This window comes from Galleria mellonella, unplaced genomic scaffold (assembly GCF_026898425.1).
Source record: "Galleria mellonella isolate WM207_F2 unplaced genomic scaffold, CSIRO_AGI_GalMel_v1 utg28, whole genome shotgun sequence".
NCBI classification, from domain to species: domain Eukaryota; kingdom Metazoa; phylum Arthropoda; class Insecta; order Lepidoptera; family Pyralidae; genus Galleria; species Galleria mellonella.
In genome coordinates, this window is record NW_026442064.1 from 5,599,185 (window position 1) to 5,623,712 (window position 24,528).

The window sequence follows — 24,528 nt, forward strand, 5'->3', positions numbered from 1 at the left end:
CAGAGAACGGCAAAGCCTTGCGATCTTTATCATAAAAAATATATAAATACAAACATAAGCATCATTGAAAAGTGACATTGTTCCAAATGGCATTGAACATGGAACCCCGGTGGGACTGTGCTGAGAGTTAACTGATAATTAACAGTTTATATTTTAAATAGTTAGTTTTAAAACTATTCAGCAAATTAGCTTAGATCCCGTGAGAATAACCGTGAGGCACGCTTGCTTTTCCTTTTGTTCGATATTTATTGCTAACCTAATCTTAATGACCATCAAAAAGAATGAATTATATAAAAAAAAAGTACCTTTATAAATAGTAAACGTGACAATTGGATATTATAGTTTGTTGGGAGAAAGGAATTGTTAGTAATGCGGTCTAACGGCTTCATTATCTATCAGGTTGACCTCCATGCGATCTCCTCTGGAAACCATCGCAGTTAATTCATGTGGAATTTATCACGATAGGTTAACTGACCTGCATTCCATTTCAATCGTCATCTCTCGTTGGTGCCTCGCCAGCATATACCGATAGTGCAAGCGAGGTTACCACTCCAATTTCGCCCATTAAAAAAAACTACATTTTGTTATCTTTATACTAATTTATAAATGCAATAATCGATATACTCTATTTATAAAGTAGGAAACATCTAGTAGAATAAAAAGGTTCATCTAATGATTCTTTTTTTCATTGACGATCTTTGTGGCGCAGTGGTGAATGCAAATCAACTTGCGTAAATGAGATCACGGCTTCCACTCCCGGTTCGTCCAATTTAGGATACAAACTTTTCTGAATAAGCTTGGATTGGGGTAATTAGAGTTATATAGATGTTCATCTCAGATGTTCATTGTCTGGTTTCTGTCAACATACGAGTAGAATCTCGTAACTTAAGAAGTAGGCGATTGGTGTGGTTGTATAGCACTTATAGTATAATATTTACTTTCGCAAAATAATATTTTTAGTTCTCAATTTTTGTTAATTTTTCAACCAACTTCAAAAAAGAAGAAGGTTCTCGATTCCATTGTATTTTTTATGTGTTGTTACCTCATAACTGCATCAAATCTAAACCAATTTGGAAAATTCTTTATTGATTTAAAAGCTTATACTTATACTCGTAGATTGGTTTCATAGATTTTTTTTAAACTCAATTCAGTAGTTTAATTTTTAAATCAAAATAATACACAGTTAAATTTGTCACAATTAACATAAAATAGGTTTTTTTTTTGTGAAACACAATCTTTAATTATTTATCGTTTAATTTTTTAAAGGTCGCAGCACATGGTAGTCGTACCTTATTTAGGTAAATTGACCTTTAATGAAATAACTACTCGTAGTATTGTATACATTTAGAGATATCTAAGATATATACATTAAACATGAGAATTAAATAAAATATACACAATTTATTTAAATAACAGGCGACTCTAGTAACAAGAGTTTATTAGAATTCACTTTATATGAATGTTGGTCATGGCTCGATGTTGCGGCCTCACTTTTTGTTCTAACTATTAACCCCATTGCGACATCACGCAAATGTTACTCAGTTTTATATTCCAATTAATTACGAAACGGCAATATATTATTTATTTAATTAAGACGTTAAAACTTGTTTGTTAAAGGATATTGCAGTATGTATTGTAGACACGAAATATTGTTTTGTTATCAACCAAATTATTGATGCTATATGGGATAGCATCACAGTATCGAGGTCCGTGGGTAGGAGACGCGACACGGCTCGCTGCCCAGAGGCGTCACGGGCTGCCGATCTCCCCCCTTCTCCTCACCTTCGGGATTCCTCGGAAGTCTTCGGCCAACTTCGGCCATCTACGGCTTCCAGGTCCCAATTCCTTAGGTGCGTGCATTGGGTGAGTCAACTAATTATTGAGATCTATTGGTGTAATGATATCACGGAGTTGTCATAGACTTGTATTGTTGTAATTATCCAGTGTGTTAAGTTAGTCATCTAATGATATTTGCAGTTGAGATGCTTCGCCTAAAATGTTTGCAAAACTTTTACGGAACATTTGAGATTAGCAAATATTAAATCATTAATTAAGACTCGGAATCGTTCCTTGTAGGTATCTATGAAGAGAAATATGTTAATTACGTTTCTGTTAACGTCTTTATTTGTGTTTGAATATCAAATAAAGTCAAATAGATATTTTTATTTATTCCACCATAAATTACTCGACTTCAAAGTTACAGCTTGTCACATTTACTAGATAAATTCTAATAATAGATTAAATTTTAATAATTGTACATTTATTCTTTATTGTTGTGTTTTATTATGTCAAAAGAGAATGGATATAAAAGCGTTAATTTTTTAAAAGACGTACAATACAATTGTTCAAGCTTTGCTTTCCTAGTCACATTATGATATTCTGGAGAAGAAAATAATGATTATATATTTTTACTCACTCAGTATTACACAAAGTAGTAATTAATATGTATTATTATAACATTTTATGTTTTTAATAACATTGATTGCAAAATTTGCCCATGTAGAAATTGTACATTTTAAACAACTGGAAAATGTTGACTGAAGATATATATATATATATATATATATATATATATATATATATATATTATATATAACATTATTTTATACTGCCCAATAAAGAATAAATTAATAAATAAAAAGCACTGTTTTAATCCAACAACATTTTTATGTGTAACAAAGAAGAATACAGTGCGCGATATATTTAGTAATAATTTTTTAAACAATAGATTACTTTCATTTTCCATAAACATTAAAGTTATTTTTAGTAAAAAAAAAAGATGTACCCCAATTCTTATAATTACATCGACAGTCAGAGGCTAAGGAATGTGAACGCTAATCCTGATCAATGAAACCGTATTTTAAGACAAAGAATTTTTAGAGAATTCAATGACTGCGCTTGTGTAGTGAAACAAAGGGAGTCATAGTTCGAGCGGACAATAACAATGGTTTGTAAATACTCGAACGCTAAACGAAAGCCATAAAAAGCAAATAAAAAAAAAAAAACCCGAAGAAACCCGAATTATTCAAGTTTTTTTAATTTGAATTATTCAGGGCTTGTCGGAGCACATATTTTGAAACAAAATCGACACTTGGTGACTTTTGTTTGTAAACTAACCGAGGAACAATGCACTATATGAAACATTAGTCTTATAAGTTATAACAATATTATATACTTGCAACGTTTAAATGTAAGTATGTTTTACATTGCACGCAGTATGATTGGCGTAAACCATCTTGTAAAAAATGCAAATTTTTCGAACACTTAAAAATGTTTAAGACGCGATCAATATATTCATAGATTCTGAAGCTAATCTGATTTCCACAAATGTAGCTATGAACTATCGAATAAATATATTTAAGAGCTACTTTTAACATAGATATTTTCTTATGTTCCCTAAACAGATATGTGCGATATCTGTTTAGAGAACATAGGAAAATTCGAAACCTGTATGTGTACATACAGGCTATGAACGTTAATACTTACATTATTATTAATTTAAAATTAAACGTTGTATTTAAAAAATAAATAAGCTATGGAGAAGTCTATGCATGAGATTTTGCAACATAATAAATCCAGAAAAAAATATATCAAAAGAAGTATAGAATAAAGTATAGTCTTAAAAATCAGTAAACTATTATGTTACTTTAAATATGAATTTAAAAATTAAATGTAAAACAGAAATAAAAATTAAAACCAACCAAAAATAACAAAATAATGTATATTAATCTAAATAATTACTGCAATTAAATGAAATAATAAATCTTAAATTGTATCATAAATACCTATAGGCGTAAATAGATCTGCGGATCTACCATGAAATGAAATTCCGAAATTTCGGACTCAATTTCGTGTTTTTGTTTATACCAAAATCGGACCATTAAATGAAGTTTAACATTTCGTTCGTCATACATCCTATCATAAAAGTCCAAAGGAACAATATTTTAACATTTTTAATATTTCCAAACGGCATGGATTGTGTAATTTTAACATCAAATTTCTGTTTCGTTTGACTCCGAAATTTCGGAAAACATTTCATGGTAGGCCCTCTAGTTATTTGATTAGAATTATTTTGTTTAATTTCTCTACCATTAGTATACAGACTGCCAACGCTTGAAAATTGACCACTCCTATTACTACCTGAAGTTCCATATCCTTTCCATATTAGCCATCAAACTCTGACTGCCATTTTGTTCGCACACGTGACACATGTTTCATCACTAAACGAGACATCTTTAGGCAAATGATCACTGCTCGGAGCCTAATATTAACCGTTCGGCGTACAAACTGCAAAGGTAGATAGACCTATCTCATTCTATAAGATGACTAAACATGCTATATTAAGTTACTGTCTTTTATTAAAAAATTACGCTAGACTTAGTAAATTGCAAGATTGCAATTATGACATCCAACGCCGTCCCTAGGGTAGAGAGAGAGAGAGAGATGAGCGTCGCTCTAGGCACCAGACGGCAAGTGGCGCCAAAAAGCCAAATGTGGAGAACAAATTCTGGCGAAAAGTAAAATTTTGATGGCGCCATCTTAGAGACACATGAGCAGTGTCAGATCACATTTTTTCCGTAGAGTGACGCTGAAAAATCCATAGATTCAAACTTACTTCTGGCTTTATTAAAAGTTAAATCTGACTACTTACCGAGCGACTAGACTAGCATTTAACCTAGTTTGTAAACAGCAACATTATTTTAATTTTATAAGTACATATATTTGCAGTAAATGTTCATATCAGAAAATTTGGGAATTATTATTTATTTAAAATGATTTATATATGTACAAAATATTAAAATAATTAATCGATTTTACATTGTATTACTATATTATATTATCTGTGCTGTAATCCAATGAAACTAAATATAACACAAGGCAGGATGTATCAATATTAAATAACGGTATTTTATAAATACCAATGGGCCTACTATGTTGTTTACTAATATAAAAAATTCCCAAACACAATGTAGTGAAAAGAAATTCCTCAGGTTTATATTCCCGCTATTTCCGACGGACATTATTTAAAGAAATATATTCATATAGAAATATACATAAAATAATAATATTTTATAATATGTATATTCTTTTACACCACTAAGGTGTCAAACAAACATACTGCCCACCTGATAATAAACAGTTACCGTAACCTATGGATGCCTGCAATACCAACACGCTGCCGACCCTGAAGAAACCCCTTTATCTCTTTTTTGAAGAACCCCATGCTACAGTTTCTTGGGAAAACCTCGAGGGAGCTTATTCCATAATCTGAGCGTTTGTGGGGAAAAAATCTTTGAAATATGTATATTTTACGGAAGACTGTCATTAAAGAAACATGGAAAAAAAAACGACCAAAATATTTTGAGCATCTCATACTAAATGATACGGGACTTAGAGGGCTATTTTCAAATTTTTTATTGTTTCTGTATATTTGATTCACAAAATTTATATCACAATATATTCTATTTGTTAATTTCAATTTATATTTATTTTTTTGATTAACTGGGTGAGCTTTACCAGGAAATCATCAGCAGTGCTATAAAATATACGTGTATGTTCCAAATTTTATTGTTTTTATAATCAAAATTCCTGCGAGAGTATATACTTGAAGATAGATATTCAAATTGTAAGTATCTATTTAAATTTATTACAATAAGTCACTAAACTGTAGTGAAGAAAGTTAATCCCCAGTTTAATTAAGCAATTAGTAAATATCAATAGTTAATTTATTTAGCAAACGGACGTGTCCTTAATTCATTCTGAATTGCAGCATGTTGTATCGAAACACACCGGATTTCCTTTGATAAGTGACATTCAATATACACATACAGATTTTAACCTGCTCCACGACATTTAAAATTACAATTTGCGAATATTAACCATCGATATACAAAAAAAAAACCTAAGATTTCCAGTCCCAAATTGAAATAAAAAAAAAAGTAAATTACAATTTATAAGATATAGAGCAGACAAGGTGAGTGAAGTCACATACATTCTGTAACACGCCATAAATAAAAAAATTACACTTACATATTTAGATAGAAGTCATAATTATGTAAAATTTGTAAGACGATACGTCTGTAGAGAAACGCGTCATACATTTCGAATGGTTAAAAACTAGTACAACATTTGATTAAATGCGCTCTATTTTCAATGCCGTTTTTTAGTCACTCATTGTATAATAGAGTTCTTATACGAATGATACGTAGATAATAATAATTGTTTAGACACTGAGCACTTACGTTCTTTTTAATATTATTATTAAATTCGCAAATCGTTTGGTTGTCTCTTACTGTACGTATATTGTAAATAATATCAGTGTAAGAATCGATTCGTCAAACTTGATCATTGTGAACTCAGAAACAAGTGACTTGAAGACAAAAACGACAATTGACAGTGGACCTGATCGTACTGACGTCAAACGTGACTTATTTTCAACAATTCACGTTAAAATAAGACATAGACAGACAGAAACCGGAAAGTTATTCGTATATATGGGAGCTCTGTACACATAGAAAATGTTCTTAAAATTCTTGGTGCCTAATGACGATACTTTCACATAAGATAAAAAATTACGTATATCTACGAGTATGGGTAACATCTAAAACTTTTTCTAAAGTACAGCTTTCCTAAGACTGTGTTTTGATTTGAAGACTGGGCAGTGGGTGAACAGAACCATGGACGCCACAAAATAAGTTGTTACGCCTCCGTACCTTGTAATATCATAGTTTCATACTATTGCATCTTTCAATTCGAAATACTTATTGAAATTGGTATCTAAAGTAAATAAACTGATTGACAATGTAAATAGTAACTATAAATGATGATTTTGAAGTAGAAAGATTGTTATCTGATTTTAGGTTTAGAATTTTAATACAAAAAAACACATAACAGCTTGTTGTTAAAAGTTGAATTTTTCAACAGATCGTATTTTTTTTATCTTCAGATCACAATTACTACAGATTTATTTAGTTTAAACGCAGTGGGTACAAATGCTAAAAACCGCATTCAATTTGTACCTGCCTGCTACCGTTTCGGTGTAAAACAAAGAATATTTGACTACATAATTAGTTCTTGCTATCAACAAGTCGGTATCACGCGTTGCCAGTCCAATGCGATAATGACATCATAGTTGATGGCTTATTAATTTAATTAGTAAGCCACTGTTTTATTACGTACCTCGAAATGTGAACTAATTGTCTTATTTAGTGCAATTCAAACGTTCAGATAAGCTCCATGTTTCGTAGCGATTTTTTTAAATAACGGAGAATTGAATGATCATAGACAATTGGTATCTTTTTATAAACGGTAAAAACAAAACAGTGACACCGGCTGCGAAATAAATATACACTGTAGCGGGAAACACGAGATGGATCGAAAAACCCTCGTAGATGTTAATGCAAAATTTCCCGCCTAGTAAATTTTTCTGGTATTTATTTCAGTGAATTTCAGAAATAATATAATATGGCCAAACTAGGTATTGTTTATTAGCTTGGCCATAACATGGGGATCAGAAAGTTCATATTATTGTTTAGTACTTAATAACGTTCGAGGTAATTTGAAATGAATGTTTATTCTAAAATAGAATGAAATAGAAAGGAATTATTGATTGAAGAACTATGGGCTCGCTGTTTTAATCAATAAATTATCTTAAAGGATGTGATAATAATGACATAATTAAACTATTGATATTCATATTGAACCTATGATCTGAACTAGCTGATAAAAACATGTAAATTTCCGTCAGTTTCTAAATTTGTCATAATATTAAATGACAAAAAGTCACTCAATATAATATGGTAGTAACATTACAGAGTATTGAGACATAACACCTTGGTTCTTAGGAATAGCCATGCAAGAACCATGAGCATGGGTATCATAGGAGACACAGTGCATCCTACAATGCTCATGGTGCTGTTGATGTCTACAAGTATAGCCTACAGTTACTACCTTCAATTTGTCAGTCGTCAACATGTTTCTATTAATTATGAAACAAAATACTAATTGTTCAATCTCATATTTTTATTGATTCTTTTTTCTTATTATTCTTTTCATTTGTACATTATATTACAAAAATATAAATCTAAGTATGACCTTCGTGTCCGTACACCAAATCACGCTATCTTTGACAGCCCCATTGCTACTCGTAGCAATTTACCCTATTTGGTCGACCTTCACGTGGTTCCCTTTGGAAACTATCGTGAACAATTCTTGTTGAATTCGACACAATGGGCTAATTGACTTGCTTCATCCTCATCTATCATCTCTCACTGGTGCCCCGCCAGTGTATACCGGTAGCACGGGGGGGTTACCATTTCATTATCACCTATTAAAAAAATCAGTCTATCTCTCTCTCCCTTTTACTTTTTATCAGTCATGACACCTTATTTTCTTTATTTTTTTTTTATTATGAAGATTTAATTAACATAGAAATTATAGATTAGTTAAATATTAGATAAGCACATATGTTTTGATAATATACTTTTCTAAACCACTTAAAAAATAAAAGATAAACTTAAAAAATACTTATTCAATTAAAAAATCCTTTCATCTATAGAAAGCTACATTATTAGCAAGATACATATTTTGTTTATAAAAGAAATTAGAGTACTACCAGTGCGACGCCGTGGCAGGTCGCTTGTATTGTATAAACACAAATGTCAAATCGTAAATATATCCAACATTAGTGATTACTTTGTATTTATCAGTGTACCCGCTGTTACGTCAGGTGGCGCCTCTGCGCCGTGAAATACTATAGCTATATTATAAAAGATATAGGTACAATGTAACAACAGTAGTAAACTATGTGTTTATATAGCATTGTTCCCATGGTCGTATCAATTAAACTATTAACATTCAACACGAACGCTGTCCGCTACGCACAAACGTATAAACACTATTTTTATTAGATATTGTATCGTTTCTGTGAATAAAGTACGAACTTAGCAAAAAAAAATAACGCATATATATATATATATATATATATATATATATATATATATATATATATATATATATATATATATATATGTGTGTGTGTGTGTGTGTGTGTGTGTGTGTGTGTGTGTATGTATATATGTTTGTATATGATAATATTTATATAATAGTGCGCCACCCTTTGTCTTTTTCTCAATGTCCTCTACCCAAAGGTTGTCTGGAAGAGATTGCTTAGGGATAAAGCCGCCTTTTGTGTCACTTTTCATTAATAATTATATTTATTTTTTCTACTTGGTACCATAAAGTGTAAAATAAATAATCACTTCTCGTTAATATTTACTGTATTTGTTATTTACTTTTTACTTGGTGCAATAAAGTGCAAAATAAATAAATAAATAAACGCTCAAAGCGACTATGCATCTAATCCTTATTCTAACAAATATTATAAATGTGAAAGTAAGTTTGTATGTTGCCTTATAACATATCACTGTGAAATATGGTACCAACGTACTACATATATGGGATGGAGAGGGATATATGCTAGGTACTTTTTATCCCGGTCAGTAAACATATTCTGGTAATGCGGACGAAAGCAGGGGTAAAAGTTAGTCAATGTCTAAAAAATTTTCAGTTTTTATAAGTGAAAGGAATTTTTAAAATTGGCTCAATATGTTTACATGTTTCGTTACAAACGAACAATCAAATCTTTACTCTTTATAATATTAGTATAAACTCATTCTTAGCCGTGACTTCGTCCACATAGTCAAGATACATATAACTGAATACATGACTGACCAGAATAAAAGACAGTCTATGCAATCTTTCATCCCAAATACTACATGTGTACCAAGTTTCATATCAATTGGTTAAATCTTTAAGGACCTTATTGCAGGTTATGGAAGTAACAACTTTATCTCAGTGGCCAAAAAATAAAACCGATATAATTTTACAAGTAGATACATTTCGTTGCTATACAAAATACATTTCGGGGCGATGCATGCGTTTCATTATTAATATAATAAAAAAACTAGCAAATTTTTGGTAACTTGTTAAATATAGGAGGAGAAACGAACATTAATAAAACAATAGAGAATAGAAGAGGCAAAATGCTGGGTCCTCCTATACGACACGACGATTTTTTGAAAAGCATAGTAGAAGGAAAAATAAAAGGCAAAAGAGGAAGGGGAAGACCGAGGAATCACTATATGGGATAGATAAAAGAAACACTAGGTGTCATGTCGTATAGGGAGGTCAAGGATATGGCCTGGGATAGAGTTGGCTGGAAGAAAATGCATGAATTAATTGCACTGACAAGAGGAAATTCTTAAATGAAAAAAAGATTAAGTATAGTAACATTTCGGACGCAATGTATTATTATTGAACCGTATCATTTTTCAAGCGAACTCGATTGACATATGGTAGTCGAGCGCTACTCGGTTAGCTCAAACGTAAGACCTGTTTTGTGCTCACTCAAGTTTACAAAGTTATTAGTACATATAATCTTACTAATATATTAAAATTGTAACTAGAAAAATAATATGCCGGATCTTAATCCGAGCTACAGAAGTTAAAACAATATTATTTTAAAATTTTGTCCGTCTATATGTTTGTTCTGGCATCACACAAAGACTACAGTACTAAATTGGACGCGGTTTCCACAGTTGTGTTCCTAAAGGTCTAACTTAAGTTCTGGTTTATGTTCTATCTTGATACACCATCTATAAAAAGTCTGTTTCAATCCACACCTACGAAGCATCGGGAAAAAAGTTAGTTACATAATAAAAATGTTACCTTTGTCCATTCTAATCGACAATAACGAAATATGAAACATTATCTCATCGTATTATTCTTTAGCATCATAAGTATGAGTAAACTATATCTTAGTCAAATTATAAGAGGACTAAAGTTACGTTAGATTTTGTTTATATATGCGTACACTTACTAGGGGGGAAATGGGATTGTTAGTAATAGGTTTTAAACAGTCCCATTGCTGGCAAAATATACTATCAAGTTGTCCTCCACGCGGTTCCACTTGGAAACCATTGTGTTTAATTCTTGTCGAATTCTTTACTATCGGCCGATAGACCTACTTTCATCCTCATCTATCATCTATCACTGGTGCCCCGTAAGCATATACCGACAGCGCAGAAAGGGTTGCCATTCCATTTTATCCATTAAAATATACTTACTAAATATTTCTCAGTTTTACGTAAATCATTAAAAAAACATCATTACCGCATCATTAAATTTATAACTTAAACCAGTCCCTTCTTACTTCTTGATGTTATAAAGGCTCGACCAATTTGGCATACACATAGTACTTAGCATGGAAAAGGATATATGATTACTTTTTCTATTGATCACACAAACAATATCATAGAAACAATTCATAAATTATATTTAGAACGTCTCGTATTTCTTATTTCTAGAAATTAGAAGAACTTAACATTCGATAGCAATGAAATACATCGAATGGTAAGGCGATACGGATATCGTTCGCTCAAGATAAAAACAAATCTCTTACTATGCTCCCACTGTTTTTTATTAAGCTTCCTTATCGCATATCATTATTATCATACCAGCTGTTAACCGTCCACTGCTAAATCAAAGCCTCCCCTATAAAGGAGGGGATTTGCTAGTAGTTGCCACGATTGGCAGGTGAGTTGGTACACTGGTACACTGCTGTCAATCCCTCGACCATTAAATTCCTTTAGTCGCCTCTTACGACATCCACGTGAAAGGAACTGATGGCTCATTCTATGCCGGGACCACACGTCTTGTTGCATACAATTCTTATATAAACAAGAAAATATATTCCGAGTAAACATAATTAGATACCTACCAGTTCACAAAGTCTCCAGACTTACCTAATTTATTCACGATAATTTTAAATACAATGCCGAGTGAACGTTCTAATTTACCACGGAAAAGTGAAAACATTATTTAGTAGTCATTTACGGTTGATTTTTAAACTCGAGAAATCTAAGTAATTCTTATTGTCGCTGTAGTTATATTTAAATGTTGCGACGCTATGCTATCTCGTTTGGGAAAACTGCGCAATACTGAAATATAGAATTAATTTTATATTAGAATACAAAAGCTGACCTAGCGTAGGTACTTTTTTATGAGTGATAATGGAATGGTAACCTCACCCGCGCTATCGGTATACACTGGCGGGGAACTAGTGAAGAATGATAGGTGAGGATGAAGCGGGTCAGTTAGCCCATCGTGACGAATTCAACAAGAATTGTTCACAATGGTTTCCAGGGAAGATCACGTGAAGGTCGACCTAATAGGGTAATAGCAATGGGGCTGCCAAACTTTATTGCTAACAATCCCTTTCCCCCCCTAGCGTAGGTACTCACTCGTACACAAAAACCGTAAAACTATTTAAAAATCTAAGTTCTTAGGTTTGACCAATTGAATTATTTTTATAAAACTAGGCTTGGCTAGTTTTCACGAATAAGTTATCTTATAACTGACTCATGAACTAAGCTTCCACCTTTCTTTCCAGTTAGTGTCATAAAATGCGACTATTGCAATTTTATTGTCGAGGAATGGACAGTAGCGTCCTTCTTAAAACATTACCGAAACTCAACTGCAGTTGTCACGTCGCTTGCCAAATATGGCAACTATTAGCAAAATCCTCCAGGGGGAGATCTATTTTCAGCAGTGGACAGTTAACGGCTGATATTAGGATGGTGATGTTTAGTGCGAAAAAATAATAAATAAGTAAATAGATTTTCTTGTGTTACATAAATATGTTGTAAATGTGTTACATAATACATGTTGCAGACATGACGTAAAGACGTAGATACATAGTTTTAAACTTATATCAAAGGTCAATTACAGAAAAATCAACAGAAAACGTAAACACAAAAAAATAAAATTCTTTTGTTTCCATGAATGTCAGCAACACAAAATACCTTCAATTTAACTTCATATCATTACAATTTAAATGCCCTCGACAGGGACAAACAAATAGACAATTAATTATATGTAAAAAAAAACATGCTACGCGGAGATCTTATTGTGACCTTCAAGCTTCATGATCAGACCCTGATTATCGTTTGTCAGCAACTATTCATCGAAACAAATTTAATGATTTTAAACTCAGCAATCCCTTGGCCATATTGAATATTATATTTTTTTTACGATTTAAAAATTACTCAATATTATACTCGTAGGGCAAGATGCAATGGATTATAAAAATAAATACCTAAATATGCTCATGAGAATAAGAAAATTATGCTTCAGGATTGACTTCATAATAAATAAGAGTATACAGCCCAGATATAAAGGGATATCAAAAAATATATATACACTTGTTAAAAAGTCGCTACTTTTACACATAATTAGAAACACCAAAAGGAAAATGTTTAGGAATGAGGACTAATAGATAAATTGCTAGCATTATATTCCTTGCTAGAGAGACCATCATTCGATCTTCTCTGGAAATAATCATGGTTAATTTAAATTAATCACCAAGGGCCAACTGAGCTGACTATATCTTCGCCTAGCTCACTGATAAGCCAGCAGCCAATACGAGTTGCCATTCAATTTTCATTATAGAAAAAACCTATTAAAGTACTGTTTGTCTTAACACTGATCATATAATTTACTGTAATATATTTTTTTTGTAAGATCTCACTTAATCGTTCCACAGATAATATTTTAATGATTACGTTGTTCATTCACCGGCATAATACAAGGCCAGAGCTTAATAGATATGTATCTACATTGGGGACTGAGTGCAAACAGTAATATTGTATTTAACAATGACTGTGAAGTGTTCTAACGTCTTACGTTTTGCTACAACTGCCATCTTTTTCTACATTTATATGAAACTAGTTTTTGTAGGCAACTTCATTCATGTGATCGGGATATATGGATTAACCGAGATACATGTAGCCTTTTTAATGTTCTTTTCTGTCAAAAATACTATGTGTACATTAAATTTCATGACGTATGGTTGATCCATTTAAATGCTAAATGCTAACAAGGAAACAATGTCACTTTCACATTAATAACACTAGCTGTATCTCGCGACTTCGCTCGCGTGTTTTATCATACAAAGTATTCTAAATCTCAATATATACATATATCTTATGCCAAGACAGCCTGTGTACCAAATTTCATTCAAAGTCATTGAGTAGTTTTTGTGTGAAAAAGTAACATATATCCATCTATGCATACATCCTTAAACTTTCGCATTTACAACATCAATAGGATCCGGCAGGGTTATCACGTGATATCTACTTTGGCAGCAACAAAACATTCGCTATGGCGCAAAGTACGCTCTGCTTTTAAATGTTAATTTTCTATTACATTTATAAAAACAAACTATAAATAATTTGTCTCGATACAAAAATTATTATTACTACTAACTACTAAACTAATTACTTTTTGTATCGTATCAGTTGTTAATTGTCCACCGTTGGACATAGGCCTCTGCTCTAAGGAGGTTTATTATATATGTCATGCTTGGCAGGCGGATTGGCAACCGCAGTTAGACTTTGGTGTTGTTTTAAGAGGGACGCTGCTGCCCACTCCTCGACCATTAAATTATCTTAGGTCTTCCTCGCCTCTTACGACACCCACGAGAAAATAAGGGGAGTAATCTAAACTAATACGGACTAATAAATAAAAATATAATACTGTTGGTAGGCGCGTCATTGCAGAAATTAGTTACAATAAACTAGTTTGTCTATATTACTTTTAACGTTAATAGTATTTTTTTTATTTCTATGACAATAATAAAATCGAAATATTTTTAAGCAAACAAGCTGACGGTCCACTTAATTAATAGAAAGTAGTGACCGTTGTCTATACACATGAGCAGTACCATGGACATAATGGAGTATGCAGTATCGCCCATGATACCTTTCATGCGTTGCCTTCCCTGAAGACTAAGGTATAACACTTTAGTCTTCAGGAAAGGTAACGCACCTCTGTACCATATAATTCATACACCGCCATACCTACCCACCCTTCTAACCGAAACACAGCCATGTAAAAAAAAAGGGGCGTAATATGTTCATTGGCTTACCCACTATAAATTAAACACCCTTTATTCATAAAAACGTTAAACCTGTCATAAACCTATTTTAGCTTTTAAAGTGTTTGTTCTTATCTTTTGTAATAATTTCTCAATTTGAAAGACAGTAACAAAACATTGTAATACTAAATGTATGTTTGTAGAATCTTTTAGTTTTTATGAATAAAGGGGTATTTTTTTAATATTTTACAACTCCTCGTTACATCCTATTGTAAGCTCACATAACACGTAAACAAACAGACGTAAACTTTTCCACGTAATATATAATAAGTAGGACGTAAAGAAATATGTATCTGATATTAAAATAAACATTAAAAGCTGTAAAATTAAATAACACATGTGGTAACACCACGTTTTGTGTTATAAATTATTTACATATTTAAGCTAAAAAAAAATAAACAATGTAATACAGCGTCATCGATATTGTACACTTATTTTCTTTTTTTTTTGAGATTCTAATGGAATGGTAAGCCCGTCTACGCTACATGGTATCGGTAAATACTGGCAAGACACAAGTAAGGGGAGAACCGTCTGGAAGTCGACCTGATAGGGTATATTGCTAGCAAGGGGGCGTTGGTTAAGCCTGTTTCCATTACTAACAATAATTTTCCACCCGATATTGTATTGGTTGATTAAGTTATTCATTGAATATCATATCGTGTTATGAGTCCACATCGATAGATATATATATATATATATATATATATATGTTTGTTTGTATATGTTAATATTTATATAATAGTGCACCACCTACCCTTAGTCTTTTTCTCAATGTCCTCTACCCAAAGGTTGTCTGAAAGAGATTGCTTAGCGATAAGACCACTTAAGATAAGTGTCATTTTTATTAACAATTATATTTATTTTTTCTACTTGGTACCATAAAGTGTAAAATAAATAAATACATTAACGTTTACCAGAGATAAGTAATGCTAAATTGAAAGAACTGGATTTTTTATACAACTTAGAATGGCAAACAAGCTGACGTTCCAACTGATGGAAAGTAGTAACCGTCGCCTATAGACATGAGCAGTACCACGGACACAAGAGAGTATACTGTTTCGCCCATGATACCTCCCATGCGTTGCCATTCTTGATGACTCAGGTGTTATTCCTCTGTACCCTGTAAATTCACGCCAAATCCACCCTTCAAACCGAAACACAGCCATGCAAATACGACTGCTTCACGGTAGAAACACGAATGGGACAGAGGTACCCAAGCAATCGACTTTTGTACAAAGTCTCCCTCTGGTAAATCTTCTTTAATTTGTAATTTTCTGCTTTATATTTCGAGCCACCTCTATGGATTATGTAGCATTATTATCACTTATCAAAAAATTAAGTAAACTATAAGATAACAAAGCTATCAGTTTAGATAAGCCGTATAATGTCGACTTATCTGTAAAATGCACTAAAACCGGGAAATAAAACACACCCAATTACGTATAAAGTTATTAATAAGCACATATGGTCTCTATAGAACAATGCGCTGCATGTTTTGTCAACAGTTTAAGCGATTAAACCCTCATTAATGAGCTTAGTAATTACTTCTTTCTTATATGTAATTTTAAATAATATATGTATGTACATATAATGAAATTCTAAGTAGATAATCTGTACATAGAACATGTTTAAGAAAATTGATATGAGAGATCTTAATAAGACCAATGGAAGACATTACAATGAACCGATGGGAAAGAAAGGTTCTTGAGTGGCGACCGTGTATGGGTAAACATACACGGTCGACCCCCCACTAGATGGAGTGAGGGAGCAATGCATTTCAGGTCGTAATGCATTGCAGGGAGTCAGTGGATGTAGGTGGCTCAGGACCATTCTTTATGTAGTATATGGGGGAGGCTTATGTCCAGCAGTGGACGAATAATGGCTGATATGATGATGATGATGATGAAGACATTACAATAATTTTTAATATTTTTGTACATCTGTTTGTATATTTGTTCCAATATCACGCAAAAACTGCTTCAATTTTGGTGCGGTCACAGTCATGCTACTGATAAAAAGTTATGTTTTATTTTGATACGCTATCTGGATGTGATTTATTTTATTAGTTTTCCTACTTCTATAATTCACTCGTATAAAGAATTCCATGGGCAAAGGTTAATCATAAAATTCTCTGGAACTCTATATTGAGGGTGCTATAAAAAATCAGTAGCATTAAATAAACTTACATTGACCATATAAAAAAACCATACACGTAAAAAAAGAAAAAAAAAATCGTCCAATCGATTACCTTCTCTGTTTTGAAATAATCTAGTTGAAATTTGGTACTTTTTATAATTTTTAAGTATCCTAGTCCTGAAGAGGAGCTATACGCTAAGATAAAATTCAAACAACAATAGTATTACACGATAAGACTCATATACCACGTCAATACTGAAATGAAATCATCAGTGAAAATCTATTCATCGTATTATGTAGTCTTTTGCTTAAGGAAGTAAACCTATTTTTCATTGACGTCTATTAACCAGTCAAAGTAGAAATAGAGGATATTATTTTCAGATATTGCTACTTTAATATGACATTTCTGTCCTGTAATGTAGGTGTATTTTTGAGTGGCATTTATAATCACTTTACAAATCCTAACAAACATGCTTTTTACGCGCTAGCCGGAGGGTAAGGCATGATTTGTTCTTCAATGTTCACAAATATATTGGAGCCAAGGGAAACGGATACACTAAATTTGATTGTACTCTTCAACCCTACAGCTGAGGGTTAATAATAACGGGTATCCGCTGTCTGAACGCGGAATCGAATCTGGGAAAAAGGGCACGAACACTTGTGCACGTCGAGCGGGATGCACTTGGGGGTGTCTTTGGTGGTTTTTTCCTATACTTCCGTTTCATTGAGGTGCCGGAAGATGTACTTAAAGGTACTTTTTTTTTAAGTAAGAACACATGTGAATTGTTCCTGTTTTTGGGTATTCACAAAGATTTAAACAACAATTATCAATAGAATAATGCAGGATTGATAGATACGCTCTCTTCGTACCCATAGAATATGACTTTTAATTAAATAAAACTAAAGTAGAAAAGCAGTTGGTTTACATAGTACCTATTGTTAAGTTTATAGAATAGAACTCGTGTTTGTTTGTCAAACGATACATTTTAAGAGGTAAATAATAATTTTTAACCGTTTTCCGTAGGTACGTAGAGTAGGTTTGACTCAGAGCTAACAAGTGAATGCAGATCGCGCTTAGTGGCGTGCCTTGAGTGAGGAAAAAGTTTATCAGTAGACTTGTAAAGACGATATTGATATACTTCGTGCTAAATTTTTGAGGCAGGCAAAACCAAATACTATATTGTATTCAGAATTTTAGGATAACTTTTATACCACAAATATGGCAAAAAAATACACCTCGTCTAATGATAAATGGTCACTGTAAGCTCCATAGGTTTGAAATATTAGGGGTGTCACATGCGCGTTGTCATCCTAGAAGAACCCTTAATATACGCTTTTTGAAGAACCCCATACTGTAGTCTCTAGGAGAAAATCTCTTTAATTGAGTATATATTTAACTAATGCATGCTTATATATAAGTATGTAATCATATGTAAGTATATTTCATAGCAGTTAAATAAATGAAACATGAACTAACCAGTGAATATTTGTAAATAAAGATAAATACAAGCTCTGTAATAAAAAAAAACTTTTTACCGTTTCTAAAAGTAGATCAGAAAAAAACGCGTTTTTCCTGATTTCTCTTCCTCTATAAGCAATTAAGTAGACTATTGGAGACACTAGTCGCTTTTACCGTCTCGTTATGGCAACCAAGATTCTATACTAGCTCTCTTTATAAGAATAAACTGCGTCTTCGAATGAGGTAAATATTGACTGGAACCATAACTGGCATTAGAACGTTTGTATGATTACTTACATCCGTCTGTCATACGAATCTTTAACACTCATTATCGATTACTACAAAAAAAAATATAATTTCGATATAAATCTCAATCAATTTTACAAGTATCCAGCAATTAATTGCATTAAAAATTAAATTATTGAGTAGTAATATACCTATTGCAGTGTCGTCTCAGCACAGAATGGACCACCCCTTCCTGTCCCGTAGGTGTCGTAAGACGCGAATAAGGAGCTTAATCGTCAAAGCATAAGATAGGTAATAGCGTCCTACTTTAAACGTCAACCAAGCCTAATTGCGGTTGCCAACCAACCTGCCAAATGTAACAACTACTAACAAAACCCCTCTTATAGAGGAGGCCTAGGCTCAACAGTGGACAGCTAATGGCTGACATGATGTTGATGATGATATATAAGTGTAAGAGTGGATTCTAAGTCTAACGACTCCGATTTCACCGTATATAATAAAAAACCAAGGGGACTCCTTGGTGTTTAATTCTCCTTTTGAAAGAGAGCTGTGTTCCAGCAGTGGGAAATTAATGTATCAGTAATTGGCAACTGTTGATATAGCCTCACCCATAAGAGGAATTTTGACAGTACTTGCCACGATTGAAAGGCGGATTGGCAACCGCAGCTAGGCTTAGGTGACGTTTTAAGCGGGACGCTGCTGTCCATTCATCGACCATTATGTTCTCTTAGTCGCCTATTACGACACCCATGGGAAAGGAATAGATAGTAGTAAGTTAGTAGAATTCGTGTATTTATTATTAAATTTCAAATACACCTGTACTAATTATGTATATTAAAAATACATATTTATTTTAATTTAATGACATACATAATTCTTAATGTTAGTTAAAAATATTTATTCTCTAATGCATAGATAGTAATGCCCTCGCAAAGGCATCCAATAAAAAATTCTTTAACATCTTTTTTTTATATGTGGTTTATGAATAAAAATATTATTATTAAATAGCAATTTCCACTTAACAAGACTTTGAGCTCATATTAATCCGTTTTTTTAAAGTAACTATTATTTTTAAACGAAATATTGATATAGGAAACTCGATGATTTCACAGACATGTATTTTTATTATTTACAATCTTAGTTCTTAGAAAATAATACAGAAATGTTGTGAAGTATTTGTTTCATTGCTATTTTAAGATCAACCGCAAAATACTCGTTTTATTATGTTATTGAACGATGAATAGAATAGGTATTAGCTTATAATTTATTTTTAATTAAATTGTATACCCATAATAAGTTCACTGAGAGTGTCTCAGTGAAGCTCAGTAATTGACCGAGATATAATTTTAATTATTCTCAAATAACAATATATACATATATATGTATATATATATATATGTGTGTGTGTGTGTGTAATAATGTTTTAAACCTACATGTATAGTATCTAAATGTACAACAGATGTTTGACACTTTTATTGGTATAGCGGATAAACACATTACCTCTCTTAACAATGGTTGCGGATGGGAGGAAAGGGATTGTTAATAATGCGGTCTAAGGTAATGCCATCCCTCATCCCTAGAGCCTGGTGCCCCGCCAGCGTATCCCGATAACGCAGGCAAGGTAACCATTCCATTGTCACCCATTAAAAAAAATGGTCGCGGGTTTGTGTCTCACATACTCAAACGTATTTACAAATATGTAAATATGTTTGTATTTTTTTTTTGTAATAAACGATAACAAACTTATAACGCGCCACTGGTGAAATACCAATAAGGATGAGTATGATAGGTGAAGATAAAAAGGAATGTCAGATAGCCCATTGTGATGAATACACCTAGAATTCAACACGATGCTTTTCAGCGAGTCTTCTGCAGAGAGGTCGATCTGATGGGGTGTATTGCTAGCAATGGGGCTGGTAATATCCATTATTAACAATCCCTGCCACTCCGGTTTGTTTGTAATGATTAAGTTGTTTTTTTTTATGTGTATAAAATTTTATGCACTAAGGATATATGTATATTAATTGTGTAATAGTACAAGCTCTATTACTACCTTGCGACTAGGTGGCGCTATAAAATATATTATTAAATAGATTATCAACACAAATAACTTTAGAAAACGGAAATTTAGAAGGGATTTTTGAAAACCTCCAATTAAGAGGGAAACACGTCACCACGCGTGCAAAGCTGCGGGCAACAGCTAGTTATTACATACTACCTTTTATCCGAGACTTCATCCGCGTGACCGGAATATGTAAACGGGATAAAAAGAAGCCTCCTCCATTCCACATACATAATGCGTGTATACCAAATTTCATAATAATTAGCTGAGCTATTAAAGCGTTATAAGGTAACAAAGAAACTCCCTTTCAAATTTATAATTTAAGTAAGAATAATAATAAGTAAGTACGAAAAATGTTAACTTTTTTTATTTATTTTTTATACAACTTAGGATGGCAAACAAGCTGACGGCCCGCCTGATGGAAAGTGGTAACCGTCGCCTATAGACATGAGCAATACGATGGACATAACAGAGTATACTGTTTCGCCCATGATACCTCCCATCCGTTGCCATTCCTGAGGACTCAGGTGTTATTCCTCCGTACCCAGTAAATTCACGCCATATCCCACCCTTATACAGCCATGCAAACACAACTGTTTCACGGTTGAAACACAAATGGGACAGAGGTACCCAAGCAATCGACTTTTGTACAAAGTCTCCCTCTGGTACACGAATGGGACAGGAACTAAAGTCAGACATAATCCCCGCGTGCAGATGACTTTAACGCGCCACAAACGCACTTTAAAAAGCACATCTGTGTCTTAATCTTTTCATAACACAATATTGTTCCTTGTCAATAAATCCGTTTACTAAATATTGTGTTGTCCTAAGCGACTTACCGGCAGAACAAAGAGGAAATAGCCATATTTATCTATCTGCTAATCGTTACCCCATGGCTGGAGATCATCATTTTATCATTATTATAATCGCGGCAATTAGGTACCGCGCTCTCGTAGCCACATGTTGTTAATCGCTGTCTCTAAGGCCCCAATCGCTCTCGTAAGACATATATTACACTGTCCAATATGTATGATCATAGCTTGATTGTCAATATTATAACATTCGTTTTGTAAATATAAGAACTATTGATACTTTTTTCACAAAGTTCGTTATAAAGTTGGTATGATTATGTAGTTTATAGATGAACCAATGGGTTCGCTTTTCATATATATATCATATATATATATATATATATATATATATATATATATATATATATATATATATATATATATATATATATATATATATATATATATTCTTTATTGCACTTGTAAGTTACATATAAAATAATGTATTTATAAATATTGTGAGCAAGAGTAGACTTATCACTGACAGAGATCTCTTCCAGTCAACCCAGTACAGTAAGAAAGCATTTCGTTAGCGGCCAGCTGAAGTGCTACAACTATTAATACTATTAACTATTTTTACCACATAATATTGTGTATATTATTATTGCATCATATGACTTAACTATATGAGAAGAAAAATATTAGAGAATGGGGGAGGAAAATAATTGAGAGAAGTGGTTAGGCCATCCCTCGTCTTGACGAATTCTTAAAAAATATTTTCGAAAGTTACATGAAAAAATAAGTTACAAAGAAATTATTTAATATGATTTTAAAAATAAATCTTAGTGTCATTTCGTATTTCATATAGGGAAATTACAAAGAAGTTTCTATATAATTGATAGTGTAACATAACTCTAACATCTCGGCCGCTGTTGTGAGTCGCAACAGTTACGTTCAACTATCAAGATTCGAGCCGACATCAATTCCTGATTGAGTTGGATTCTTCCCTAATTATCAAGTGTCAATCTTCTATCATGTGAATTATGAAATAGATTCATATTCATGTGACTCTAAGTTTTGTGACTAGTGGAAGCATGTTGTTATGTAAACAATAGGTATCTGAGGTCGAACGAAATTGTAAGTACATAATTGCACCTTTGTTGTTTTCCGAAATAACTCGTTTCCACACAGAGGAACGCCAATAGTGGTGGTAGAACTTAGAATGTAACAGTAACTTAAAGGTAAACGGCAATGGGTTAGTTGATATTTAAAAACGTGTCAAGATAACGCACCTCTCTCTTGAAACTCGGCTCGGCCCGCGGCGATCGCCGCTAGCACCAGAAGCGTCAGACACCACATTTTCACGACACGGCACAGAGCATGCTAGTAATGATCACAGTTTGACAAACACATTGGACACTGTCTATCACACTCGGCACAGTATACGCGTCCGGTTCGCTCGCTAGCGCAGCCTATATGACGACGGTTCGTTGGTTCGGCGCGTACGCATAGCGTCGTTGCCGCAGATGGTGTCATAGAATAATTCATGGGAGACTCGATAGCTTTATGAACCGTTCACCCTACAGATCGACGAGTATAAACATTCCAATTAAATATTACAAACGTGCCAGTGAGTTGCTCTGTTTGATCGTCACATTTTCGTTGAAAACCCATCGAATCGATTTAGGTGACAAATGAACGTAAAAACAGTACAAAAATCTTCCCTGAACTTCTAAAATACAATTCTCAGTTTATACTACCATCACGTATCAAAATACTCTTATAATTAAGAAGAATCCAACGATACTTCATTTACTGTGTGGTCCCGACATAGAATGGGCCATCCCTTGCTTTTCCGAGGGTGTCATTAGAGGCGTCTAAGGAAACTTAATGATAGAGAAATGGGTCTCTCTTTAAACATCATCAAAGCCTAATTGCTAACCTAACTAATAACACACTTGAAAAACATGCTAACTGTGATATCAACTAGCAAAACCCCCCAATAGGGGGAGTACAGCAGTGGACAGTTAATGGCTGATATGACGATAATGATTATTTTTAGTTATTAGCGCTTCACGTTGCGCTAAACATATGAACACTTTGCTATATTAGTCGGGTAATAAGACAGTGGCAAAAAAATATGTTTATATTTATGTATGTAGAATAAACATATAATTCGTGTAATATACATTCACTTTATATCAACGCTAAAAACAAAATACATATATGCGATATGAACTTCAATCAAGTCGTTGAACACAAACTGATACACTTTTTTTTGTATTAAACTACTCTACATTTTTTATTTTTATTCTCATAGAATTCTCTTTCATTTTATGTACGGGAAAAAAATATTTGCTGAGAAATAATGTAGCAAATGGGTAAAAGCTAATAACATTGAAAATGAATCTTTTTAGGCATTATACGACATTAAAAATGTATCATCTACGTCGCTTAATCTTTGCCCGCCTGGTAGCGGTTCTCTGAGGCTGTATTGTGGAGAGACGCAGGCGCAGCGCAGGTAAGCCTCCGGGGCAGCATTCCGGTGGGGAGGCGGGGGAGGGGAAGGGTTGTTCAATGTGATGCATCCTAGACAGGATGAAAGGAGACATTCACGTGTTCACTTCTTGTCTATTCACAAAAATTCTATGCGAATATTGTGAAATGGATACTTTCAGGGACAGTAAGTGAATAGTTTTAGAAAAATATATTAGACTTGCTGTTTAAAGCTGTGTTGGCCGCGCGAGACCCGTATAGACAGTTCCCATGAGAATTTGGAAGAATAAGTTTTTGGATTAAGTATAATTTAAAGTACATGTGTTCATAAGTTGTTCATTTT

The 24,528-nt window shown here is 33.0% G+C and overlaps 1 protein-coding gene across 1 annotated transcript in view; it reads right to left on the reverse strand.

Moving 5' to 3' along the window:
- Positions 1–23,165, reverse strand: part of LOC113521232 (epidermal growth factor receptor) — a 168,114-nt gene extending 144,949 nt beyond the window's left edge. Inside the window, exon 1 of the mRNA XM_026906714.3 lies at positions 22,982–23,165. Coding sequence (XP_026762515.2) covers positions 22,982–23,048 — 67 coding nt within the window. The 5' untranslated portion in view covers positions 23,049–23,165. The remainder of the gene's footprint in view (positions 1–22,981) is intronic.
- Positions 23,166–24,528: the final 1,363 nt, after the last annotated feature.